At 38.7% G+C, this 24438-nt stretch overlaps 1 protein-coding gene across 11 annotated transcripts in view; it reads left to right on the forward strand.

Annotated features, from left to right (window-relative positions):
- Positions 1–24438, forward strand: part of PATJ (PATJ, crumbs cell polarity complex component) — a 147142-nt gene that overhangs the window by 19421 nt on the left and 103283 nt on the right. For 9 of the 11 annotated variants that reach the window (XM_021405454.1, XM_021405461.1, XM_021405453.1 and 6 more), the window contains exons 10-17: positions 727–818; positions 2052–2187; positions 2461–2595; positions 8485–8561; positions 11208–11264; positions 12578–12712; positions 16417–16581; positions 18319–18444. In XM_021405454.1, coding sequence (XP_021261129.1) covers positions 727–818; positions 2052–2187; positions 2461–2595; positions 8485–8561; positions 11208–11264; positions 12578–12712; positions 16417–16581; positions 18319–18444 — 923 coding nt within the window. The remainder of the gene's footprint in view (positions 1–726; positions 819–2051; positions 2188–2460; positions 2596–8484; positions 8562–11207; positions 11265–12577; positions 12713–16416; positions 16582–18318; positions 18445–24438) is intronic. The other 2 variants (XM_021405458.1, XM_021405460.1) reach the window with 2 other exon arrangements.

Consider the following 24438-nt stretch of genomic DNA (forward strand, 5'->3'; position numbering starts at 1 on the left):
GGGCAGGTGTCAGAGGAAGTTTAATACTGACAAAAGGATGGATGAAGTGCCAATATGATTAAAAATCATCAAATTTTTACATGGGGGTTGTGGGGAGGTGGTGGAAGGGAGAAGCTACTATTTCAACTGATGATTATACTGTTGTGGTTTTGTTAGTTTTTTTTTTTTTTTAATTTCCTACATCTAATTAGAAGTTAAAATTAATAATCAAACTTCAAACATGACAAAGGACAGCTTTTCTGATTACCATGTTTCTCTTTTTTTTATTTTAAATCCTTTTTCATTAAGATTTAAAGGACTGAATTCTTTAACTAGAAGAGGATGATTGAAGTCTTGATCAAAGCACTTAAGCACATACTTTACTTCTAGCTTGGGTAGTCCTGTAGAAATCAAATGCGGCATGGATTTAAGCGATTGTGGTTTAAGGCTTGTGAAATGAATGAATCCATGGAGGAGGTGGCCTTCTGTGGGCCACTTCTAAGAAAAATCATGGAAGTCAGTATATGGGTTGTGTACTGCTTGTGCCACTGCTAGTTGCTTCCTTCAGACATCCTCAGTTACTCTGTGTCAAGCTGTGTAAAGTGGTAACGTGCAAATGTTGGCTGCTTGCAGAATCGTAACTGTGTGGACAAACGTGTGAGAAGTGCTCTAATTAAAAAAGCTTAGTTAGAAAATAAATTAGGCTAGCTAAATGACTTGTTCCCCTTCCTCCCTTCTCTCTACCAGCAGAATCTTCAGGGATTTTTGTGAAAAACATCATACCTGGTAGCGCTGCTGACCACAATGGGCAGATTCGCGTTCATGACAAAATTGTTGCTGTAAGTAAAATATTCTGCTTATGTATAGTAACCTGGTTGTTCGTTGCATGTCTCAGCACTGAAAGAACAACTTACTAAAGACTTTCTAAAATTAATTAAACCTTCTCTGCTTTGCAAAATAAGAATTTGTTTAGGTAGAACAGATGAAACATCTTAAAATGTTCTCTTTGAATTTTTACAGCAGTGAGCTTTGGTTTTCTGTGCTCAAAATATTTTTTGTTGTCGTTCAAATAAGTATCAAATAGTAGTTAACTATCAAAGAGGCAGGCATTTGGATTAAAATGTTTGAGTAGAGAATCTTGGCTTTTGGCCTAAAGTAAAGATGAGAAGCATTAGCTTCTATTGAATTCAACGGGATTTGAGGGTAGTTAAGATTTTGCAAGATGTGGCACACTTTATGATCTTAATTAGTGTGTAGAATGCTGTGGATACAATCAAAATATTAGTAGTCGCAATTTTTATTTAAAAGCCCACTCTTTATTTGTGGAAAACTTAAAACCTTTGAATAGGACTGATTGGAATAATGGCCAATTTTGCATTCACAGTACAAGCAGGAATGAATTGCACAATCTTTTTGCTTTCAGAAATAACGTTTATGCAGATATGATTTAAAAATACTTTTTAAAGTTGTGTGCTGTACCAGGACCTTCCCAAGTCAGCTTCTCCTTTATGAGAGTGAAATTTGATATCAACTTCAGCTTTTATCTGCAGTTTTCAGGTGAAGCCCCTATTGATGTGTGATCTAACAGTGAGACTGTACGGTATTTTAACTGTAAATTGAAGCATCTGAATTGATTTACGAATTAAGCTGTTCAGTGTAGATCATACAGTTATGTGTGTAGGGTTGTGTGCAGTATGTTAGCAGTGATTATTAACTGAACAGATATCTAGCTTGACTAGCCTTGCTTCATTCATGGTGCTTTTCAAATTGTTCTTTGCAAATTAAAAGAAAAATCATAGGGGGAAACCAGTGCACACTTAGAATAGTAATTTCCTGTTTTGTTGTTGGCCCATGAACACAGCAGAAATTACTGCTGCGTTTCCTTTTCAAATGCATTTTGAAAATTTTATCTGATTAGTGAAATGTAACTGATTTCATGAGATTGTTTAGCAAATACAGCTGTCTTGGGTAAATAACCTGATAGCATCTGCACAAAATAATGTGGACATAGCTTTACATTCTTATGCTGTAACATACATTTTATGTGACTGCTGCTATATGATGTGGCTTAGGTTGATGGAGTTAATATACAGGATTTTACCAACCAAGAAGTGGTAGAGGCATTGCGTAACACAGGGCAGATTGTACGCCTCACCTTACTCAGAAGGAGACCTTCTACCGTTTCTTCAGAAAGATGTTCAGATAACGGTAAGCCTTTTTTTTTTTCCCCCTCCCTTTTTCAGTAATTGATTTTTCTGCTGAATTTACAGTGACCTAATTTAATAATTAGGACTAGGTCCCACGTGATCCTGGATTTTGTAAGGGCACGCTGTAGAAGGTGAAATGCTTCAGGAAAATGGAGTGCCAAACTCCTGTGTAGCCAAAACACAAACAAAAATAGCAGCTAATGAAGTGCTGTTACTGCTTCATATGCTTTGCAGGATCTGTCTGATTTGTTTTTTTTCCCATTTATTTTCACAGTGCAGCCAAGTGTTCCAGCTTTAGCATCCTCTGGAGCTTTAGGGACTGAAACTAGTGTGGACAGTAGGAATGAGGAAAACCAAAAACTGAAGGATAATTTTCAAAATGAAAAGAAGCAGATTCTACATAAATCAGGTGGATAGAATGTCTTGCAGTGTTTCTTCTCGGTCTTTGGAAAAGCGTTTAACCTAGTTTCAATACTGATAAGCTGTCATGGCCTATGTGGTCTTTGGCCTTTGTTCTGTAATGCCTTTTATTCAAGTCCCTTTTGAAGTGAAGCACTACCTGTTAGATCTATCAACTCCTTCACCCAACCTCATCATGCCAAAAGTAACACAGTCCACAGATTGCTGGTATATTGGTAGATTATAAATGTCGATGTTGCAGCCCTTTCAGGACTATGGAATGAATCTCATGAGCTCCGTAGAGCTGAATTCCACCAGCTCACCAGTTCTTCTTTCTATCCCTGGTCTTTCTCTGATGATGTGAGGTGTCATGCCTGCAATCTTCTGACAGAATTTGTTCATCCTCCTCTGCTGTCAGGGCTCTGAACCTTATCACTAAGTGAACAGCATGGAGATGGAGCATTCCTCCTCCTGCCAGAAGTCAGAGTCAGCTTCCACCCTTTTGGGAGTTCACCTTTGCTTGGTAATCCAGTCTTTCTTCAGTCATATCTTCCTTCTTGTACCTGTGAGTCTTAAGCTTCCACCTCTGCAGAGCCTTTTCTAAATACCTGCTTGTCCCTGATGCCCATTTGCTCTGTCTCCTGGCCCTGCAGAAATTTGATCAGAACTTACCTCCTGAGCTCCTCGATCTGGCCCCTGGCAGCCTGTGACCTGGGCTGCAGCAGATTCTCAGGAATTTGTAGCTGAGTAGGGCTTGCTGAAGGACCAGAGGTGGCTGCAACAGAGGAGATGGGGAATCATGTCTTGTAACATCTTCATTTGTAGGTCATTTTCCATGAGTAGCATCTGTCTCATCTATGTACCAACTGCCACGTAACTGCCTCCCTCCTGTTTGCTTGTCCTGTTTATTGTGCTCCTGATCACTGATATTTCCTGGAGTGCCAGAGAAGCAGGAAGCCTGGCACAAGTTACATCGACCTCCTGTGAGATTCCCTGCTTGGCAATGAGCCTCTCATTGCTGTCTGCTAGTTCCCAGACCCAACTCATTTATCTTGCAGTACTAATATCGTTGCATAGTGCTTCCTCCCATACTACTGCTGGAAACTAGAGTTGAATCTCTGGCTTGCTTGTCCTCAGCGCACTGGATGGACTGGGAAGATGCTGACTGCACACCTGCACCGCTAGATGAGAATCTGGCGAAGGCATTATAAAACCTGATAACTGGAATTGGAAGCTGGGTAGGAGTTGAAATTAGACGTGTGTTTTTAACAGTAAAGGCAGTTGGGCATAGAGACAAATCACAAAGGCATGGATTGCTTTGGTTTTTGTCTTTCCAGGAGGTATACTTCAGTTCTCTGTGGAATTCTGGCCTTATCTACAGGAACTTCTGGGTGAATTTCTACAGATTGTGTTGAAGTCAGCATAAATTATCCTTATGCCTTGTAGTTTCTTAAATATGTAGATGCAATAGAGGAGTCTAAATTATGACTGTCAATGAATAACAATTTTGCTATGACTGTGGAAGATCTGTCAGTATTAAAGACAACCTGGAAATGAGAGAAATGTTAGCAGCTCCTTTGCTCCATTCTGTTTTATTTTTCTGTCCAAGACTTACAACCAGACATCCTTTGTTGTGACTTTTGCATGTTCCCAGAAATAGGAAGCCAAAACAGAGGTGATTGAGTAGCTATGGTTTAAGGTTATCAAATCATTATTTTAGCTGTATGAGTGAAAAGTGTATATTGATCTGTATTTACACTGGTGGAAGAATTTAAGGGCTTAGCAGTAGGATGTATATAGGAGCAGTAGGACATTTTTAGGTGCAGAAGAGCCAGGAGGATTCAGGCTTGCTGTGCCAGAGGCTAGAAGAATAACATGCTGTCCTGTGTCAATTACCTAGTTCTTTTTTTTGCTTTAAATCCTGTTGGACTTTCTGTGTGTAAGGTCTTCCCTTTTTCTGCTGCAGTGAACAATATCTCTGTAGTCTGTTCCTGATTACTTGTGATTGGGTTATCTTGTGTCACAGGTGGCAGATGTCTACCCTGATGCAAAGAGAACTTTCTGAGCTGCTAATACCTAGCACTGTGCATGTACAGCACATCAATGTCTGGATCAGTTTGTGAGGGAACTAAAATCACTTTTACCTGTCTTGAAGTTAACAATCTCTTCATCTCAAGATGTGTTATCTAGACCTGTCTTAGTGATCTCTGTTCTGCTAAGAGCCCTTTCCATAGCACTCTCAATTTCTTTGATATGGATCTATTGCCTCTCCATAAATACTCCAAAGACTCTTGTCTCAAAAGGTGTTTGTATCCAAATTATATGTAGATGAGTGGCTCCCCCTCATTTCTGATGTTGTGTCAGTCTCACGATCCCTTTCTTGGAGCACTGTGGAGTCTGGTGCAGATGTACCTGGGTCTGAAGAACCTTGGTGCCTGCAATCCATAGCTCCTGGCTAGACCCTTGCTGATTGCTAGCAGAAAATATGGTGCATCATGGAGCTAGTATACTATGGGTTTTTCCATTCTTCCTTGTATACAAGTCCCCTTTACCCTGGATAATACAGGTTAATGTGCTTGTTTGCACAGTGTGTCTTCAGATACCATCAATCATCTGATTGTGCTGGCCCTCACTGGACCTACAGGAAAATGAAAGAGGCATGGTTTTAAAGTGGAGTAAGGAGTCGGTGGCCTTTAATAAGCAAATATCATTTCTTGATTAAACTGATTTTTTTGTAGGGAAAAACCACTTTAATTTACAGGGTTCTGCGAAAGCTTTTTGCTGTAAGATGTGTGTATCTTTGTTAAAAAGTTGAAATACTTAATTGCAAATTCTATTCATGCTGAAGTATGATGTCTAAGATTTCACCTCGAAGTAGTTGCCAGATTCCAAAGATAGGTGCTTATTTTGGACATGGTGATGGACACTTCATTATAACGGTGCTAAAGTAAATACTGCTAATTTAAGGCTCTGACTATTCTCTGGAAACGCTTTTAAAAGTTTAATGTAAAAGGTATGTTTTATAAATTATGTATCACTTCCTTTTAAGCCTAGTTGTGTGAAATTCTTATTAAACTGTGTTTCCTGGAGAGGTATTAAATAGTAATTCTGACCAGGCTAAAACGTGCTTAAACAGTACTATTACAAATGCAACACGGTTTAGGATGCAGTGTGCACGAGGCCTGAAACCTTCTGCTAGCACACTAAAGGCAATTAACTTAACAGCTACATCTGCAAGTCTGCAGGCTGGGCAGAACTGCTTTCTTTTGCCTTGCAGCAGTACTCAGAATCTGAAGATGTGATGATGGTAGCCAGGAGCTTAAAGATGGCTGGAGAAAAACATCCAACATTAGGGAAGATGAAGTGTGTTAGTGAAATATTCTAGAGCGCGGGACATTTCCTTGTATAGTGAGTTCATGACATCCAGAGGAGTTTACAAGAAAAAAGATTCCAGTTCAGAAGAAGCCAGCAATTTTGACAGAAAAAAAAGATGATTTTTACAGTACATGTGGTTTTTTTGTGTTTTTTTTTTTAATTGATGCTGCCTAGTGAGAAAGGAAAAACTGTATGGAAGTGTGGGCAGAAGGACAGGACTGTAATTATGTTGAAAGTTATTGCTAATGAAAGCTGTCCCTGGGAAGTGTTTTCATTTCTAAAGCACGTTCCAGAAGATGTCGTACGTGTCTCAGGTCATGAGAAGTCCAGCTTGATGAGAGGCTAAAAAGAAACCTTCTATTAACTATCATGCAGAAAAAGCTGTTTTGGGGGAAAAGGAGCATTTAAGTGAATTGAGTGATACCACTGAAATTAAATGTATCTAATCCAAACCTACTCATCCTTCATGACCACAGTTCTGAGGAAGTTACATGCAGAGACTTCAAAACGTGTTTAACAGAAAGAAAGGGGGAAACTTCACATGGAGACGTGCATCAGCACTTGCTCTGAACAACCCATAGATTTTTGGTAATGTGTTTAGGAAGTGACAAAGAAATCTGTATTTGGGCGATCTAAACACAGCTTACAGCTGCTGAACTGAACTTCGAGCCTGACCCTAAGATTTATTGCTCCTGGTGAACCTTAAAATCCATGTCTGACTGCACAGGGGTTTGCAGGTGCTTACGTCCTGTGTGTTCAAGCTGTAGCTTGGAAATAGTCAGAAAAGAAACCGTAAAATTTTTGTTCCTAAACGTTTGTGCAAATAGGAGGAGTAGGAAGATGCACTGGTGTTCTGTTTTTGCTGCAGTTGGGAAGTAAAAGATGGCAATCAGGCTGTGCTTGATAACACAGCTCATGAAGTAGACATCTCTCTAGAAACTTCAATTAAATTCAAATGGAAGGAAAAGTCTCAAGACGTGTTCCAGAACTGCAGGACAAATTGTCTTCTCTTCTCTAAAGAAGACAATTTATTTCAAAGAGAACTGTGGTCTGTATCTAAAAACAAAGAAAGAAACAAAAAAACAGCACCCAAGTTTTCATGATTGGTGGAGTTTCTTTTTGGTGACAGAAAACAGTCATCTGAATTGCTGGAATCCTTGAATATCTAAGTCAACTTGAGACTGTTGGCACACTGGATGTTCCCAAGTGAAATCTCAGTTCCTAGGCTCTAAGCAATGTAATTTCTCAGTGCAGATCAGGCAGAATTTGCCTATCTGACATGAAGGAAAGTGATGGGGGAGATACAGTTTTGTTGTATAAATTAACTTTATATCTTTATTTTTAATGAGTGGAAAACTTCAAAGTTATAAGATGATGTAATGAGGATTCTATTGCAAAGCTCACATGGTTTATCTTTGTGATCTATGAAGGTGTTGAAAGCAAAGGCAGTTAGGCAACCCACGAGTCTTGGCTTTTCCTGGTAGGTAGGTTCTGAGCTTCTTGGTGTCTTCAAAATCTACCCCCCCCTCCCCCCCCCAAAGTATTTTGCTTGCTCGTTTGTGTGCAACATGTGAGGTTGTGATTTACATTCTAAGTTTCAGCGTGACACATGAGCAATACTAAGTGGTCTGTGCCTTGTCTAGACATCTGACAAACTATTACAGTCATTCAGGGGGAAAAAAACAGTTTTCAGTAATTCAGGCCCCGCTTGCTGCTGTTGTAGCTGCTAGATGGAATTTGCTTTAGAGTTTGATTCCTACCAGTTAAACATTGCTTCAGCTTGGAACTTTATATGTGTGCTGAGCTTCTGGATGAGGTCAAATGCAGGGCAGCCAGTCATTTTATGCTGTCTAGCTCTGTCAAATTGTCTTACATGACTGTAATACTGCCTTGGTTGCATAAGTAAGAAAGCTGAAAAGATATAAATGTCAAGATAGGCAAGTTCCCACGGAAGACTGGTTTAGAACTGGAGCTTATATTAAAGCTCATGTTACTTACTGGTCTAATTAAACTCGACAAGCCTTTGTACCTGCCAAATGTATAAATAAAGTGTATAACTGCATTGTGCTTACACAGCTTCATGATAACAGCAGTATCTTGTCAGGTGTTTTACTTCTTAAGGGGGTTCATTTTGGTGGGAGATAATGGTCCCTTGGAGTGGCGTGCATTTTTATAGCAACAAATTATGAAGTCGTGTGAGATTTATTTTGCAGCCTGAAAGAATGATTTATTTACAGTACTATATGGTACAGAACTCACATCTCATCAATGCAAGCATCACCTCTTCTGCCACTCAGCTGAATAAATCACACTTTAGCGCTAGCTGACATTTTGCATTGTTTTCCTTAGAAAGTCATTTTTGATTTGCACTGTTTGATAGACTCAGCTTAATGCAATTTCTTTTTTTTGTGTGTGTGATTATTTCGTATAATCTTTTATTTACACTGAATTTTTATTGAAGTGTTTAGAAGCCAATGTACTTCTGAATGCAAAATGTAAATTTAATCCTCACTTCCATATTTAGGAAGAGTCCCATTCCCTCCAGCATGTGATCTGAAGTCCAAGTGGAAAAATCTGCTGGGCCCTGAGTATGAAGTTATGGTATGTTACCTTTCAATAAAATACATTCATATATGTTTTTTTTTTTAAATTACAATTTTGTGAGCTTATTACAGGCTGTTTGTAGAACAGTTCAGCATTTGGAACAGATCACTAACATCAAATTTTGTTTCCATTAGCATCAGGGCTGAAATACAAAAATGATATAGCTGATACTTTAATTCTGTTTATATAAATACTATTGTTAAATTGTTATACAGATACTAGAGAGAAACGGAGATTTAAGAAAATTGGCTGTCTTTTTAAATCTGCATTATAGCAGCCACTTAAAGTATGTGGTATTTGTATGATTTTATTTAGAATCTGTTTGGTTTATCGCACACTGGAAAAAAAGAGCACCAAGGTTCAGGATAGAACTCTGATGTTTCACAAAGAATCTTAGGATTTTATTAGAAAGATGAAAGAATGATTTTCAAACATACTGGAAAAACAGGAAGTGATTCAAGGTAGTGTAACTTCATGGTGCCAGTGCCTATTAGATATTTCTTCACCTTGGATTAAATAATTGCCGAGTAAAGATTGTTTTGATGAGTTGTCATAAGGAGTTGACTGAAATGGTAATTCAGTATTGTTCTTCAGTGCTATGTTAGCCAGTGAGTACAGATTAAAAGGAATTCTAGCCAACCTTCCTTCTGAAGCCTTAAAAAATTCTCACCACCACCAGCAAAATGCCCTGTTTGTCTTTGCAGTGCTTGTCCAGATGATTTAGAGACACTTATTTTTACTACTTGGAGTAGCCATCATTCCAATTGCTCGCTGGAAGATTTAAAGTAGCTTTAAGAATTGTCTTGAGAAACTCGCTTCGCTTCTTTCCATTAGCACTCCTTTAAGATCTGAAGTTCGTATAAGATTATGTACGTGGTGTCATAAATCTGTTCAGCTGCCCACTTCAGTTGCTTGGTATTCCCATCCTTACATTTCAAGAGTCTGATATTTCTTCCTTAGCACTATCGTGCTTCCCACAGAGGACGAAAACCTGCTTAGTTTGTGAAACTGTGCGTTTCTAATTCTTGAGCTGCCGCCAGTAAAATGGCAGGAGTGAAAATCACAGGATCACTTTGGTTGGAAAAGACCCTTGAGATTGAGCCCAGCCATCAACTTAACGCTCCAAGTCCACCACCACACTGTGTCCCTGAGTGCAGCATCCACATCTCTTAAATATCTCCAAGGACAGTGACTCCACCACTGCCCTGGGCAGCGCATTCGAATTTATGTGAAGAAATTTTTCCTAATATCCAATCTAAACCTTCCCTGGTGCAGCTTGAGGCCATTTACTGTTACTAGTGGTTAAGATGTTAAGAGTTGGTTCTTTGAAAAATAGAAGGAAGCTGTTGCGGCACCCTGTTTTGAAAGCCAGTTTTTGTTTCTTCCAGTTTTTGTCATCTGGTCTGTGTGGCTGTGTTAAGTAACAGTGTTTAGCTTGATGTCAGCCTGATCGCTCACTCCCTGTTTCACACTGTCCTTGCCCCTACACTCAGCTCCCCTGAAACTCGCCCTGAAGGTGATTGCAAGTTGGACTTCTCCAAAGTATTTCTCTTCAGAGGAAATTGTTGTTTGAAGAGAGGATTTAGTGTCACTCCTGGCTTCTGTGTTTCCAGTCCTTTGTGGTGGCAACTTAAGGAACAAAACTGAGATCCTGTTGAAAGGAAAGAGACCCTGGGAGCCTGTATAGGGATTTATGGCCATGTGGTGTTTGTTGCCAAGTACCTAGCTGTGAACAGTCAGGCTGAGGAGTTATCAGTCGTAGATTCATTTAGTTACAACTGAGTGGACATGAAACGGATTCTGTCTGTTGGGAAAAATGCCCTAGGTACTGGAAGACAAGACTCTGGAAGCCTTATTTAAAATTAAGCTGAAAGAGAAAGCCAAGACCTAAGGTTGCTTTGTAGATACTTTGTTAAACTAGAAATTTCCAAGGGAGCCTGAAGGAAAACAGTTACGTGGCTATATGTGTTTCCAATCTAACAAATAGAGCAGGCTTCCCCAAAATCTCAATGTCAGAGCCCCCAGGCTTCGATCTTGGACCATAAATCACTACAAATTTCACCTGATTACAATTAAAATTTGAATAAATAACCTTCTATGGCTACAAATGAATTCTGTTAAGGAAGAACTTCGCAAGAAAATTGGTGGAAAATATTTCAGTTATTGTATTCAAATTAAAAAAAAAAAAAAACCCTAAAGACAGACTGAAGGAATTTCTTGTACCTCTTGTATACGATTCATTTTGCGTTCACATTTGTTAATTAAACTCATGCATTTCAAGCCATGTTAGAAACATGCTGTAAAAGATGGTGATTTAGTCTATATGTTAGGTAGCTCTACTGTAGCCTGAAGTAATAATTTAGGCCATGGCACTTTTCAGTTCTGATTGGCAAGTTGGTCTGGGTATTTGTGTCAAACATAATGGCATTTTGTGCTTGTAGGGGATTACTGGACTTGACTAAAATTGTCACTCAGGCTTCAGGAATAGGATGATATTTGAGTCTGCTAATAGTGCATAATCACAACGTTGCAAAATGTAAATGTTGGGCATCTGAGAGATTTTCCAACACTCGTTTAAAATTATTTTGCATCAATATGATGCTGTCCTGGTACTGAAAGTAGTTACGCTGTATAATTTTTTAGGTTGTGAACGTGGATATGCCCATTACAGATGACTCGGAACTCCAGAAGTACTCAAAGGTATGACTTGCATGATTATTTCCTTCATGGTATATGAAGGGAAAAATTCCACGTTTGTTTATTTCAGAAACTTGGAGGGATTCCAGTTTTCAGGCTTCTTTCAAAAAGAGGCTGCCTATGGCCTGCATATTTTCTGGACTGGTCCAAAGCTTTTTTAGTACAATGGTCAAATGTTCCTTTAAGAAAATGACAACAACAACAACAACATCAAAAACCAAGGTGAAATTTTGCCTCAAATTATTGGGTACTTAATTGCATTGAAATTCAGTTGTAGAATAGTTGTTGAAAGGTACTACAGAATGAAGAAGGGGTTGAAACTCTGTTAAACAGTGTCATAATCCTGTGCAGGGGTTCAGTTTAATGGTCCAGCCTTGCTTGGGACAAAGTGTCCTTTTAGTTAGAATGTTAGAATTTCTTTCTTCTGAAACTTCTGATAGACTTTCAAGGTATGTATGCTAATACTGGCAAAACAAATTTTTTGGAAGTGATGCATTTACATGCTTGTGGGGATGTCTTGGTAAAGAAGGACCATAAAGTCAGAATAAGGCATGGTTGTGAGGAAATGGTGAAGATCAATGGATTACTCCTTTTTACTTTAAATATCCAGAATAAACTGGGAAACCAGGTTGAGAGTCAGTGTTTCAACTTAATAGAAAGCCAGAAAATTGCCAAACTGAAGGAGCAGATGCTGCTGATCGCCTTCACGTCCTCTCCCTGCACTGCTGTGATTCCTGCTGTCTTGACTGGATAGTGCATGCACTAGCACAAAGACAATAACAATCACAGGCTTTCTGGAGGGGGAAAAGAAAAGTAGAATAAAAGGGATCCCGTGAGAAAAGGCTAACACAAAATCAATGAATTTACCTTGCAGAAATAAGGTTAGGTATTTACAGAGGACACCATGGATATTTTGCCTCCTCTGAAAGTAGTGTAGATCCTCAAGGATCAAGACAGGCTGATCCTGTGGTGGGTTGTTACTGACTCAGCATAAAATGGTGATGATGGAATTTCTGTCAGCTTTTTCAAAACTCACTGTTCGGGTAGGACAGACTTACTTGAGGTGGTGCTTCTCTTCCTTGCATTTTTTTCAAATGGTAGCATTATTTAAGAGTACGGTGCAAAGGATTCATGGGTTGTTTTTAATTGTGTAAATGGTTTGTAAAGAGAAATTCCGGATACTTGTGCTGTAACATAGGTGATGTCAGTTGAGATGTAATAATTTCACTGTGTGTTTAGTTTAATCTGAGTTGTTGAGTCTTAAATGTGTTCTTATTATGGTAGATGCAGATACATATAGTCTCATCTTTTGGCAGCTATTACCCATCCATACTTTGAGATTAGGAGTTGAGCTCGACACATTTGATGGACATCATTACATATCATCAATTGCTTCAGATGGTCCTGCTGCAACACTTGGTCTTCTGCAACTGGAGGATGAACTTCTAGAGGTAAAACAAACAAACAAACCTAGTACATTCTTTAAACCTTTTCTAAAATGCTCACATTAAGTTTTAGTTTGGTTGCTGTGTGTAATATTGAAGAATTGATTGTGAAAGCAGAGCAATGCTTTGGAAGTCTCATTTTTTCTTTACCATTTCATTCCTCCCTTATGCACCTCTTTGTGACCTCTTAATGACTTCATGCTTTTTTTCTGAAGTGTTTAACATGTTTATCAAGAGCCACAAGGGCTGGGATAATATTTGTGTTGAATATGGATGTATCTGTGGTCCTTCAGTTTTTTGAGCAAATTGGCATTAGCTTTTGTACTCTACATGGTGGGTAATTTTTCTTAATATTTGTCACTCCTGAAAAAATTTACAACAGTCTCAGAAATTCCTGTTAAGCATTTTAATTTGCTTGTTGAGTCTTGAAAGACATTAGTGTGTAGGAGATAGTACATCAGTTTGTTTAAATATGTATAGAGAGGTATTGAAATAGCTTTGAAGTTATCAGAATAAGACCAGATCTATCATCTCAGGAAAAATATACATTTAATCATATTAAAATAATACCTATTTCGTGTGTATCTATCAATATCTCAGCTTGCAAATAAGTAGTTATTAATTTCCTGTTGAACACTGTTTATGAAATATTTTGAATTTTTTTAGTGGATGCAAAGAACATTTACTTGACATCAATGGGAATGGAGTTAAGCCTTCTGAAAGATTAATTTGTTAGCTGTACTGCTCTATTGCCTTTACTTGTTGTTCACCCTTTGATGTTGATCAAAAATTCATACTGATATCACTGAGACCTAAAACATCCCTTTCAGTTATCACTTAATGGAGGAAATCTCGATTCCTGAAGGAAGAGATTAATGGAATGCTGAAAGTGTCATTTAAATTTCTTGGCCTCTAAACAAAAAAGTTGTATGGTAAAAGCAATGTACTACAGAGTGCTGCAGAGTAATTTAGGAAATTTTAATTGTATATTTATTTTTTATCAATTTTACTTATTACTGTGTATTTACAGTTAAGTACACAGATATGTCCAGACCTAGCGAGCATATATTTTCTTTTTCTTTTCTGAAGCTGGAAAAAAAAAAAACTAACAAAATCAAAATGTGCTCCAGGGCTAAAGTTATATATGCCAGGTTTAGGCCAGAGTATGTTTTTGCAGCCAAGTTATAAATCCCTTTAAGTAGGGGTTTGCAATGGAAAATGTGACAGCCCCATTTCCCAAACAAGCAGCTCTACCTGGGCCTGATACAAGGGGGATTAAAATGCAATCAGTACAGGAATTTTCTTTAATATATAGCGAGGTTGACTGCTGATTATTTTTAATGATGTGTTTGAATTATGATAGAAAACATGGTATTTTCTTTTTTTCTTTAATTTTAGCTGATTTCATTGTGTTCTTTTTTAGGAGTAAATTGCTTCCTTGTGTCCTTCTAGTTTTGTGAGAGAAATTTCAGGGACTCCTGCTTGGTAGCACGACTAACTAGAGGGTTGTGGTAACCAAAGGGGGTGCTTGGCACCTTGCGTGTCTAGAGGCCGATTTCTGGCAGCTGCAAAAGCAGAAATGGGAGTCCCCAAGTCTGTTTGGGAGTGAGCAGTAGCTCTTCCCCATCAATCACAATGTGCTGAGAAATGCTGGTAACTTTCCACCACACTGCCAGTCTCAATGCATTAAAAAATCCTTACGCGTAGATACTTCTGCTTAAATAATTAACTAATGGATTAGCCTGATAGCTCAGCAGTTGATGCAATTCTTATAGAAAAAAAGCATGGCAGTTCATCTTACCATGTTGGAGACAAGCTTTAGCACTCTGAATTTTCTCCTTAGCTGTTCTTCAGTAGGAGAGGAAGTCTGATTCTCAGCAGTATAAACTATGTTTACACTGTAAAGTGTGCAAACAAAAGACGGAGAAAATAAAATCTGATTGAAAATGGTGTGTAACGTGAGGCTGCTGTGTGATCTTACCCAAAACTGGGTCCATCTAAAGCACAGGGAAATATGTGAAGTACGTGGGTAGGCTTGGCCTCAAGCACCCAGGTACAGATTTACATGCTTTATTTTCGAGGATCAAAAGTGGGCTCACCTACTTTAGCGGTGCAATCTGGAAGTTTTGAAAAGAATCTTCAGTTGTTCCCACTTCAGTTTGGTCCGTGCTGTGGGGTAGATTTGGATTGGCTGAAATCCAGCCATGCTGGGGCATTTGGTCATGAGAGCAGACTTGAGGTGGCCTGAAAGAAAGCCCTGAGACAAAGGCAGCGTTGATACTGAATCCATAGTGCTAATTGAGATAAACCTTCTCTTCTGGGGCTGCAGCGCTTGTCGGTGTAAGTCTTTATGTTGGCACCTACAACACCCACCGCCAGTTTGCGTACCCCATATTTAGTGGTATCGCTATGGGGCAAGTTAGGTGTAGCCTCATGATACAGCATATTACAGAAGAATATAAAAGAGGATCCATCCCTGTATTTTTGTTTTTCTGAGGAAACGTAACTGTAGTGTCCCATTTTTAAAGCAACTTTATTTTTTAGAAGTCTATGGCTTAAAATATTCATTAACGGTGGCCTTATAGTCTTCTTTTGTGACTCAGGAGCATTAAAGCGTAGGGGATTGTAAGCTTAGGCTTTTGTCAGGGTTTTCTGATGAATTGCTTACTGTAATTGGTTTGTCTTCTACTATATAAACATTCTTGCATGTTTTGCGTAGGATCTGTATCAGTTTCAACCATTTTTATACAGTTTAAACAACTGACAGATGTGCTCCTTTTGACTTGAAGTTTTTGATTAGAGCTCAAAATCTGCGTTTTCTTAAACGTTTTGGAAAACCGAACTTTTCTTTTTCAATTCAAATAAATAAGCCTAATGCTTAAAAAAAAAAAAGTCAATTCCTCACAAAGAAGCAAATGAGAATGAAGTAATTTCTAGAAAGGTTTGTACTAGGAAAAGTAGTGAGCAGAAAATGAACTGTAGGAAGCTGAAGAGAGCAGAGATGTGACATAGCAGTAATCACAAGATCAAGTTTAACATTTATAGTTATGTATGTATGTATACTTAAGGAGCACTTGTTAATAAAACAGTGCAAGCTTTGCTTGAATCCCTGGGTAAAGTTAGATCTTTACATGCAACTGGGTAAAGACAGGTACACAAAAATTAATGAAGGTAATCGTAGAATCATAGAATTGCTCAGGTTGGAAAAGACCTTAAAGATCATCATGTCCAACTGCAACCTAACCATACTACCCTAACAACCCACTGCTAAATCATGTCCCTGAGCACCACATCCAAACGGTTTTTAAACACATTCAGGGATGGTGACTCAACCACCTCCCTGGGGAGCCTGTTCCAGTGCTTAACAACCCTTTCTATAAAGAAGTTTTTCCTGATCTCCAACCTGATCTAAACCTCCCCTGGTGCAACTTGAGGCCATTTCCCCTTGTCCTGTCTCCTGCCACCAGTGAGAAGAGACCAGCCCCGCTCTCACTGCAATCACCTTTCAGGTATTTGAAGAGAGCAATGAGGTCTCCCCTCAGCCTCCTCTTCCCCAGACTAAACAGCCCCAGTTCCTCTAGTCTCTCTTCGTAGGGCATATTCTCCAAGCCCTTCACCAGCCTTGTTGCCCTTCTTTGGACCAGCTCCAAATCTCGTTGATATCCTTTTAAATAACTTTGTGTGGATGTGTTGTTCTCTCTTCTGTGTAGGTAAATGGAGTTCAGCTGTATGGAAAATCACGCCGTGAGGCAATCACTTTTCTAAAAGAAGTGCCACCTCCATTTACAATGGTTTGCTGTCGGCGACTTTTTGATGATGGCAGTGAGTCTCTCGTGGATGAACCCACTGTGAGAGTTCCATCTCCAGAACAGAAGGTAGACTTCTCCTGTCGTTCATTTGGGTATAATGAAACAAGCACATGTTTCTGAGAAAGTAATTTAACTTTCTACAGTGTATGTTTGCTTTCTTTTTGTTTTTTGTTTGGTCCAGACTTTTCAGTCTTAAACGAGATTTCCTAAAATATATTTGAAGCTGTTAAAACCCAGTTTTCTTTCTAGTTGTCATCTGAAGTTGCCTTTGCCATTCACTTTGGGCTTGTAAGGGATTGCTGGCATTTCAATGAGAGATAGCTCATGTTTGCATCAGTATTACTTTTACTGCAGTTTATACAGGTTGAAAGTGAGAAACTTCATTGTACTATAAATACAAGGTAGGTAGGTAAATCACTAAGCTAGCATGCTGACTATGTACATCCTATTCATCATTCTTACACTTAATAGGTGAGTGAGAGCTTTGAATTATACTAAATCACATCCTTGCCACCATTAGCTGATTACTTCCATGTTCTGAGTACGTTTTTTTTTATAGAACTGGAAAAATATTCAACTTAATGTTTCTTTCCACTGCAGATACTTTAAAGTCTTAAACTAAAGCTTGACACTTGTAATGGTTGTTCCTATTTATAACAAGTATTTACACCTTGATTTCTCATCTTTTCTGATCTAATTTCCTGTAAGGTAGGATTTCTGGGAGGAGAGCTAAAAATGAAATATAAACATTTCATGGAAGAGTAGGGTGCACAATATCAAACCTTTTTCATAAAAGGACCTTTCCATTGCATAAAGGACTTGTTCCAGTGTGTTTTTGATGTTGTGCCTTACTGAATTCTTTTTACGTGCATACTGTTGGTTGCACGGCTTTGCCATAAGACAATAGTGGATGAAAAGAGGTCTCTAATGAAAAGGAGTAATCTCAGAATATTTCTACGTTCTTTTGAGAAATTAAGACAAAAGTGTGTGTGGAAGAAGAAATCCTTCCTTTTGTCTCGTGGATGTGCTCTGTGCAGTAAGCATATTTGTACGGAGAAATAAAGTTAAATCGGTGTGAAGTTGCAATCATAACGTTTTTCTTGTGACATCATGTTTTGATAGTTTGTAAAGATTTAACTGGTAAAATTAGCAGCTAGATTAAAACGTATTATAAATTTAAAATAAAAAAAGATGCCTTTTTGGAAGATGTGTTTATCTAACGATGAATGTATTTGGAAGTTGTCCTTGCTTGTGCTGCTTTCACAGTTTTTGTGCTGAGGTATAAAAGTCAGAAACTGTTTTTTTCAAAGCAGATATGACTTGCATAGTTACAATTAAAGAACTTTTTTTTTGTCTGCATATTAAACGCCACAAGTGCCAGCTCATAGCTAACATCTGGTCTTTCCAGTATGTGATTGTGATTGGTTAAATCTTTTATGCTAAGGTATTTATTTTTCCTTTATGCATCTAATGGGACAGCTGAAGTTCATCAACATGTAACAGGTTAGTAATATTGCTACAACTAATTTGACTAATACAGGCTTACAAAATACTAATTTTGTAAGCCAGGTTGGGCCCCAGTGCTCAGAACATTGTGTAGTTGCAGGGGAGTATCCAAGGCATCAAGATGGGGAAGGTACCGATGTCTGAAGCGGTACTGATAGTGTTCAATCAAGTTCTAATTCAATAAAAATTCATATTTTAGGGCATGTATGAGCCATTAGTGATAATGAAATATTGAATTAGTAGTACTTGTAAATAACTGAAAAGCACGGAACTTGAACTAGAGATCTTATTTTTTAGGTGAAACCTGAGGAAGACATTAATCCTGAAGAAGAAGGGGAATTAGCGTTATGGTCTCCTGAGGTGAAAATTATTGAATTGGAGAAAGACAAAAATGGTTTAGGATTCAGCATTTTAGACTACCAGGTACACTTTTCCATGCCACTAAATATTAAAAGTCCTTCAATTTTTTTTTTTTTATATGTTGCCTTAAAATATTTTGTGATGTAGATTACTGGGTAATCGACTTGGCACTTGGGCCTAGAAACCGTGTAGGGAAAAGTAATTTATTTTTAGGTCAACTCTTTAAAGTATAGTGTAGAGCTTGTTCTAAACCACTCTGATTATTGGATGTGATAAAGTGCAAAGTCTTTAATCAAACTCTACCTCACAACTCCAAGTTTCACAGCTAAATGCTGGGGGAAGATTGTTTTTGTTTTATTTTAACTAAGAATGACTTCTCAGCTATGAGAGTGCAAGAAAACTTCCTCAGGTATTGCAATGTCATTTTCCATGTACCATATTTAATGAGTCTTTTTCTTTCCCCCCCTCATTGCCTTAAATCATTTTGTTCATATAGCCTGCAGTTTGTGGTCACACACAAGTCCTGTAAAGATTCACCATTTCAGGCATTGAATCAAGCCATAAAAGCAAAACTATTGAAATTGTACACTGACGTTCAGGAGCCATTTATAGCTTAAAACTGATTTCTCCAAGAAACGTTTTGGAGTAGGTCATCTATCTAACGATGAAACTCTTTAGAAATTAACATAGAAATCTTTAATTGGGGAAAAATTGTGAACTTTAATTGGGGAAAAATTAATGAACTGAGGTTCATTAATCCTTCTTTCCAAAATACTGCTTTATGGAAACTCAAAATCCAAAGTCAGAATGACATGTTCTTAATTTTTCTAGTCAAAGTGACATATTTTTAACTAGCCATCATACTTAGAAGAGAATGAAATAGTTGGATCACTCCTCATAATAATATACACATCACATCTGAATGCTGCCTAAATGTTGTAGTTTAATAAAATGTATTCAACTGCTGCGAATAAATGTCAAGTGTTATAAAATTCAATTATATTTTTGATACAATACAACATGCACTGGGAATGAATTAAAAAAAAAATCTGAAGCATTATGCAAAACCATTAATTCTATATTTTACCAGTGTGATTTAAGATTACTGAAAATAGATCCTGTTAGTCATTTTCACTGACACATGTTGTGTTACAGTGCCAGCTTTACTATAGAGTTGCTTGGAGTCTTTACAGAGCAGTAATACACAGATTTGCTTTTAAGTTCTCATATAATCAGAATTAATGAAGGCTTTAATAACAGGCTTTTTATTTACTTATTCACAGATGCAAATACATGAGCAATGTTGTGATACTTTCAGCTAAATTTAAATGCATTCTAATCAATTCTAAATGAGTGGTAAACCACTTAATCTCAGATCTTTATAATTTCAAGATATTTATGTATAAAGTATGCTCTTTTGTTTGGGATTTGCCTCTTAGATCTTTTACTCTTTTCATCATCTGCAGATTAATTTTTATATAGAGATGTCTGAGACTGCGTGCACTTATGTAAATACATCCATCGTACTCTTGTGTGCAGGGCAAAGAAAACAAATAATTGTCCATGCTAGATTGGAGGGGGCAAAAATTCATGTAGTTACTGGGAGACTGTCCAGAAATGCCAAAGTGAGGTTGCTGTGTAGCACAAAATTACAGTGGAGGTTTTAATTGTGGTTTAAAGGATCTGGAGATCAAAATCTGTTTTCGACATTTCTTTTAACAATTACCCTTTTTAAACAACAACATTTTTGAGACGCGTACTTCGTTGTGCAAGAAGAGATTCAAGCCTTGTGGCAAATACGCTGCTTGCACTTATGTCCGCTATTCATTTAAAAACAACCAACAGATTACTCAAAACAAGCAAAGCCAAGATGGGTGTTCACGTGGCTTAGCTTTGTGTGCCTCAGTGAGTCGTGTCAGGAACGGACCAAGCTTTGTAGGCTGCTGTTAGTGTTGCTGGAGGCAGGGTACAAAGGCAAGACTTCTTGAGAGGTGAGTGAACAGAAGGCTCTCTTGGTGCTGGGAATTACACTCAGATTGACTCTCTGTTATGGAAGCTTTAGGAGATGTGCGTTTCAAGTACCTTACTTGGAGGTGGCGTAACTGTATTCTGGATTTTTTAAGATCAAAATATTTCTGTGGCTGCTGGTTGAAATGGACCTTCAGAAACAGCCGTAGGGCTTCAGAAAGATTGGTAGGAATGTTTAAAGTAGCAAAACAGGATAAAAACTGTGATGTGCTGCTATTCCGTCTTGCTTTCTGCCCACACCAAGTTATGATAACATCTTAGAAATCCTATTGAAATACCGATGTATCCTGACCCACTTCAGTTGCTTCTTGTGAGAGAATGGTAACTACTATCTGCAGTATCTAAGGAGCCCTGAAATCCTGCTCATACGGATGTGTTTGCGTTGGGGTCTGTTATGACAGTGAGCAATGCCAGATGTGCTGCAGAAATGAAAGAATGCTAATGAGAGACCAGGCTGATCATGGTGCTGTGAAAGTATCTTCCTACTGCTTTCCATTAATGTTTAGTACTCAGGAGCACAAGGCTTTTTACCTTTCCATCTTAATTTTGACTATGGAGTGAGAGGTGTTGTTGAATGTTCTCACGGTACGTCATTTCTAGTTTTAGCCATTTTGTTTTCTCAAAACTGCACTTGGGCATTGTGCTTGAGTTGTCTAAAATGCTGCAGTTCCCATGTCATGCTCTGAGAAAACAGTATTAATAAAAACTCTTAGTGAGGTGGAATAGGCGTCCGAGTACTTAGAAAACTGAATGCTGAGATCGAGAAATTATTACTCTAGTGTATGAATTTTTAATGGGCTGTCTTTCTAATAATGTCTCATCTATCAAATAAATGATAAGCATATCCCAAGTGACTTGCAGGATATTCCCAGAAATGTACAAGCATAATTCCAATGTCTATATATTTTAATGAACTAATTACAAATTAATTATACCAATTATGCATAATCAATAGTATCGCTACTTTGTCCTGTGTTTTCTTTCCTCTGTCTTGAGGGATTTAAGTGCTCAAGACAGAGCCTTCTCATTAATTAATTAAGGTCCTCTTTGATGGACTGCTCAGTTGTTCCTAAAACTTTGGGTTACTGTTAAAGAAATGGATTAGATTTAGTCTTTTTATTATGAAGGCTGTATTTGTACAGAATACTATTCAGCTTCACATGATCACTGGATAAAAAGATCTTTTTTTCTCTTCTGCTGAATGTCCTAATTTCTCGTTATATAGCAGGAGATCTTAAAATCTTTGAAACTGGTTTCTTGCTGGCAAGGTTAATACTGGATGAGAAGGAAGGTGGATGAGGAGGGCTGATCTTGTGGTGTATTTCTTGAAATGGTCGATTTCACTGGATTATTTTTTTTCCCTAGAGTGTTATGGCTTATTTAGAATAACAAACATCAAAGAACTATTAGAATGAAATCTTCCGTCTATTTTGCTGTTGCTGCTGCTGTGTTGGGATTCTGTCAAAGCTAGACATTGCCTTTTCTTATTAAGACATAGATGACAGGCCTGCAGAGGGAGGTGCACATCCCTGCCGGTGGGCTCCTCGTGCTTCCCCAGCTGATTCGGCATCACCAGTCCCGGGGACCTGAGCAGCAGCCTCCTTGCTGGCCATCCTTCCTCAAACAAGGAGCCTGCCCCACTCCTGGCCATTAAAAAGGTGTGCTGTTCAGTCCTCTGGCCAATTTCTCCACAGAGTAATATGCTCTACCCCCTTCATTTCCCTGTAATTTCACTTGGAGAAGTTGCTCTCTTTTTCACCTCTTAACTAGCTTTTATGTAGTGTTGCTGGCGCAGTTAGCGGCAAGTAGGTCTTGATGGTGAGTGGGGACCCAGTATACTGTTTGTAGAGTGCTTTGGGATCGGCTCTAATGCAAAGGGCTACACCAGTAGATGTGAAAGCATCTGGCTTGTTAGTCACCTTGTCTAGCCTGGAGCTAAACCTTCTAGCCAACAAGTCAACAACTAAGCCGTCATTACTGAGACCCAACCCTTTGTATTACAAATAAGTGGAAAATGGAAGAGGGCACGATGTGTCAGCAGGTTAAACACAGGAGAAATGCCATGTAAAACTGACTGCCGTCACAGGAGGTAGAGTGAGAGGAAGGAAAACTCACACAAGGTGAAGACTTTGAGAGGCAGAAATGATCACAATAGTATAAAGGGCACTTTGAGTAGCCCTGAAAAGTGTTCAGCAAAGACCCGGTGCATGCAGGCAAATAGATTCTGTCAGTAATGTTTTACAGAAATATTGGAAAAACCACAGGTAGCTGAATTGCAGATTTCTTGAGGCAGTATTGACCAGAAGGGAACTTGAATGGTCTGATGAGCTTTTATCAAATTAAACAAAAAGCTGAATGGACTTTATGTGGAGCTTAATTTACTGTACTTTGAAGACAGAGTATTTTAAAGCAACTGTTTTAAAGTGTGTGAAACTAGAGAGGATGAGGGCTAGAGTAGAGAGGGCTGACATTTTCCATCGCTCATGTGAGATGCTGCTTCACTGTAAGCTGTGCTTGAAAGGCAAGGCCCAGTGCCAGGCACTGCCACCCCATTGATCCACGGGGTGCCAGAGCCTGCAGGGTCAGCTGTGCCAACGTGGGTGTAAATGACTGCCCTTCCGTGCAAGTAGTGACAAGCACATCCACACTGTATGAGCCTTGTGCTACCCGGACCTGGAACAGCGTGAAGTGTGCCTGCCTTCACCCTCCTGGGTCAGTGCTTAGCAGGCTTTCACTTTGATCTAGCCATAGGGACTCCACAATCTTCTTATTCCTGGGCTTATCTTCATTATCATTACCAGTATTTTCTTACTGTTGAGCTAAAGTCTTTCTTGCTGCACATTCAGCAGGTTATGTTTTGCCCTTTTCCCAGGGAGCATGGGAAACAATCGTTTTCTTTTTTACAACAAAATCACTCGCAGTCATTCACAACAGGAAGTGAAGCAATTTAAGCGTCCCCAAATATCTTTTCTCTTTTCTTTATGCCCCAAACAAACAGACTCCAGATGTAGAATTACAAAAAAGCGGTCTGACTTATTCGTAGAAGGTGGTATCCAACCAGATTATTCTTTTTTCTCTTTTGGACTGTCCGACAGCGAGATGGCTGGAATGCTTTGACGAGTTGCTGGCTAAACATTTGCCCTCTTGTGATAATTTGAGCTTTGTCTGTCTTGTGATAAGTTTGTTATGAACAAAGGAGCATATTCATGTCCTTGTTAAGCACATTTTCACCTGATCATGTGATGGAAACCTGTGGCTTACGAGCAAAAGCTGCACAGCTGTATTAAAAAGCAGTTTTACAATGGCTATCAGCTTGGTACTGGGAAAACTGATAAAGGCTGCTTTTCTCCCATCTCTACAACCCATCCACATTCATTAACATCAAAGTTCCGTAAGCCTCAGTACCAACTGTGTTGGTACTCATCTCACGGAGGATTTGCTTCTCTCCCCCTATGGGAAAGTTCTGCATCCTTTAAATCATATTAAGCTGCTTCATTTGTGAAATAATTCTTAATGGTGTGTCATGAATTGAATTCAATGTAGCTTTTTGAAAAATTCTCTTGGAGTTCAGCTTAAATACTACTTTTCAGGACTGAAGAGCTGGTGAATGCAACTGAGCACATTCCTGGTGAAGTTTCTAGCGTGTTCGTGATCAGTGGTTTCCAAACCTCAGTACAACAGTACTAAAGGCATTGGGAGACCAGAAACCACTTCAATAAGAAATCAAAGAGACTACGTATGTCAGCATGAGATACAAACAGAGGCACAAGAAAAGATTGTTTAGGTAGAGCAGCTGAAGAACTTGGGTGCAGGAAGACAATTCAGGGCTTGGGTATACCCTGAAGTTTGGCTTGAGGGAATCATCAGTCTGACTCGGAGCAAGAAGGCAGGAAGGAATCTCATGCACAGAGTGGTGTGGTGTGTCCTATGGGCAGCTCTCCTGCACAGACCCTGCCTTTTGTGAGCTGCAGCAACCAGGGCTGGGAACAGTACCTGAGTCTGCAGAGAAACCAGAGTGTTACTTAGAAC

The sequence above is a fragment of the Numida meleagris genome, chromosome 7, assembly GCF_002078875.1.
Source record: "Numida meleagris isolate 19003 breed g44 Domestic line chromosome 7, NumMel1.0, whole genome shotgun sequence".
In the NCBI taxonomy this organism is placed as follows: domain Eukaryota; kingdom Metazoa; phylum Chordata; class Aves; order Galliformes; family Numididae; genus Numida; species Numida meleagris.